The sequence below is a fragment of the Orycteropus afer genome, unplaced genomic scaffold (assembly GCF_000298275.1).
Source record: "Orycteropus afer afer isolate SDZICR_OR568_19922 unplaced genomic scaffold, OryAfe1.0 scaffold00246, whole genome shotgun sequence".
NCBI classification, from domain to species: domain Eukaryota; kingdom Metazoa; phylum Chordata; class Mammalia; order Tubulidentata; family Orycteropodidae; genus Orycteropus; species Orycteropus afer.
The window spans coordinates 4,803,212-4,806,009 of NW_006921833.1; the positions used below are offsets into that span (position 1 = coordinate 4,803,212).

The 2,798-nt window shown below is 39.2% G+C and overlaps 1 protein-coding gene across 1 annotated transcript in view; it reads right to left on the reverse strand.

The window, feature by feature from the left end:
- FRYL (FRY like transcription coactivator) overlaps nucleotides 1-2,798 on the reverse strand; it is a 200,086-nt gene that overhangs the window by 71,375 nt on the left and 125,913 nt on the right. Inside the window, exons 32-33 of the mRNA XM_042782131.1 lie at nucleotides 1,559-1,818; nucleotides 762-902 (exon numbers count right to left, since the gene is read on the reverse strand). Of these exons, the coding sequence (XP_042638065.1) occupies nucleotides 762-902; nucleotides 1,559-1,818 (401 nt within the window). The remainder of the gene's footprint in view (nucleotides 1-761; nucleotides 903-1,558; nucleotides 1,819-2,798) is intronic.

Genomic DNA, 2,798 nt, shown 5'->3' on the forward strand with positions numbered 1-2,798 from the left:
GGGCAGTGTTTCGTTCTGCTGTGCACGGGGTCGCTATGAGTCGGAAACGACTCGACAGCACTTAACAACAACAACACTCTTAGATTACAGACACACACATTCAGTTTGACTCTCATGCTTGATAGTTTTGTACTGGTCTGTTAGTCAGATTTAAGTCTTTGCCTCCTAAGAAGGCAAAGACTGTCACATTCTTCATTATATGACTCTTACCATACTCCCCTTCCTTCAAGGAGCTTTAGGCATCATTCTATAGGTACTGAGCTCTCATGCTCCATCATGCTCTAAGATCCTAATGCCAGTGCCTGCCTCCTCAAAACTATAAACATCCCCAATTCTATGGTCTCACCTTCAGTATCACTTTGTGTGGGGTACTACCTCCAATTCTCCCAGACAGCTAGGTTAGGCTATTTACTCTCATTACTCCATAATTTTTCTTTGTAGCTCTTATCACTGCTGTATTTTATTAAATTACTGATTTATTCATTAAATAAATTAGATGTCAGTACGAAGAATAAAATCTGCTATCACCCATCAGACTGTAATCTCCAGCACCTAGAAGAGCACATGCCTTGTAATAATGATAAACGATGTCTGTTGAATGAATAGATGAATGAATCCATGTCCTATTTCCTGCCTCCTCTACCTTATCCTGGCCCTTGACTTGCCTCTGCTGGCTTACTGCTGCCCATACTCTGACATCATAAGACATTTGGCCAATGTATTAAAATAAAAAAATAAGTTAAATGAATTACAATACATACATAAGGCAAGAGGCTTGGTTCACTATTCACTCCACAAATGCTGATCAAAAAGTGCAAAATTATTTTCAGGTTTTTTGGCCAGCCATCTGCGAGCGTAGTCCACACATTCTCCACCTCCGACCAGGCCAACTCATCTCCATACTAGATGAAGTGCACACAACAGATACCTTAGTCATCATGGTCTATTAAAGAGCAAACTTTGTTGTATACATTTTCAGCAACAAGAAATTAAATTTAAAAACAACAACAAAAACCTGTCACACTATGAAATAATAGAAGCTAAAAGTTTTACAGACCACTTTAATCTTTCACATACTTAAGAATAATCTTTTTTTTTTTTTTTTAAATAAATCAAAACCTAAGTATCATGAATCACATATGGTTTAAACAACACAACAAAAGACATTTTACATCTAGTGAAAAGTTTTTTCCCAGAAAGGAATCAATAAATGATGCATTTTCATTTGGTTATCACAGGATCACCTGATCTCCCCATCTGTTTCTAACCATGTGAACCATGATGACAAGTGCTGGCTGTGTTCTTAATTCCACTGTATTGCTGCTGGGTACTGTGGAGTCGATTCTGACTCACAGTGACCCCACGTCACAGAGCGGAACTGCCACTTGGATTGCTAGGCTCTAATTTTTATGGGAGCAGATCGTCACATCTTTTTCCCCGAGACCCACTGGTTGGGTTCAAACTGCCAACTTTTCGGTTAGCAGCCAAGTGCTTAACTGCTGTGCCACTGGGGCTCCTCAATTTTCTGTAGCAACTGCAAATACACAACTTATTTTACCTTTGCTGTCATGTACATGAGATTGTTCAGAACCATCGCAGTGGCTTGTGGTGATCCCCAGCCTTCTCCTCGTAACCAGCGCCTGCTAGTTACCATAAGCTCTCGGTCTTTCAGTGAATCATCTTCCTCTTCGTCATATCGCCGCACTGTGGGCAAAGGTTTCAAATCCACCAGCTCGATGTTGTTCATCCACGGCAACAGGTAGTGCAGCATCACTTGCCGCCCAGCTGGATGAGCTGTCTGAATTCTCTGGCTTATCTCTGTAATGAAAAACAAGCAAAAAGAAGGGAGAGCTGACACAACTTTGATTGCTTTTCATTTGTAATTAATTTCAACATATCTTTCCTAAAGACTATGCAGACAGATTTTATTCATTACAGTTAAAAACTATGAGCATAGTTTTTCCTTTTGATCAATTTGACCTAAATGACATCATAGTGTCAACTAACAGCTAAAATAAATCAATGTAATCACAAAACAAAAGATGGTCTTTATGTTTATGCATTGATAATTTAAACTGACCCATAAAGGATCTCAAATATTTTAGTTTTATACTAAGGAAAACTCCTATGGTGTGCTGGTTACTTTCACAAGCATCTCACTGCACATGACACACAGATACAGTGGACAGAGTCAAAACAACTTACCCGAGCTCAGACAATTGCCAAGTGGTAAGGGACTTAAACACGAGCTTGACTGTAAAGCCTAAGAGCCCTTATACACTGTTTAATTTCCATAAATCACATTAAATGAAAATTATCTACCCCCCCAACTCTTTCTGTTTCCACTAGGCCTTGTACTTACTCACTCATTAGGAGTAATGATTTAAAAATTGGGCTCTGGAATCACAATAACCTGGGTTTTAAGTCCAGTTCTACCCACACAAGCTGCCTGACCTACGGCAAATCTGTTAACCTCTGAGCCTCCAATTATAATCTGTGAAAAGAGGATGATATTAAGAAATGGTGCTGTCAAAACTGGATATCCACTGCAGAAAAATGAAACAAAATTCATACCTCACACTGTGCACAAAATCTAACTCAAAACAGATCAAAGACCTAAATGTTAAAGCTAAAACTGTAAAGTTCCTGGAAGATAGCATAAGGATAAAACAACTAATTTTCAGAGAGGCGGGGCAAGATGACGGATTAGGCAGAAGGATTGCACAGACCCTCTTCAACAAAGAAAAGGGAAACCAATAAATACAGACACAGAAGATAATCTTGGACCCCTGAGCCTT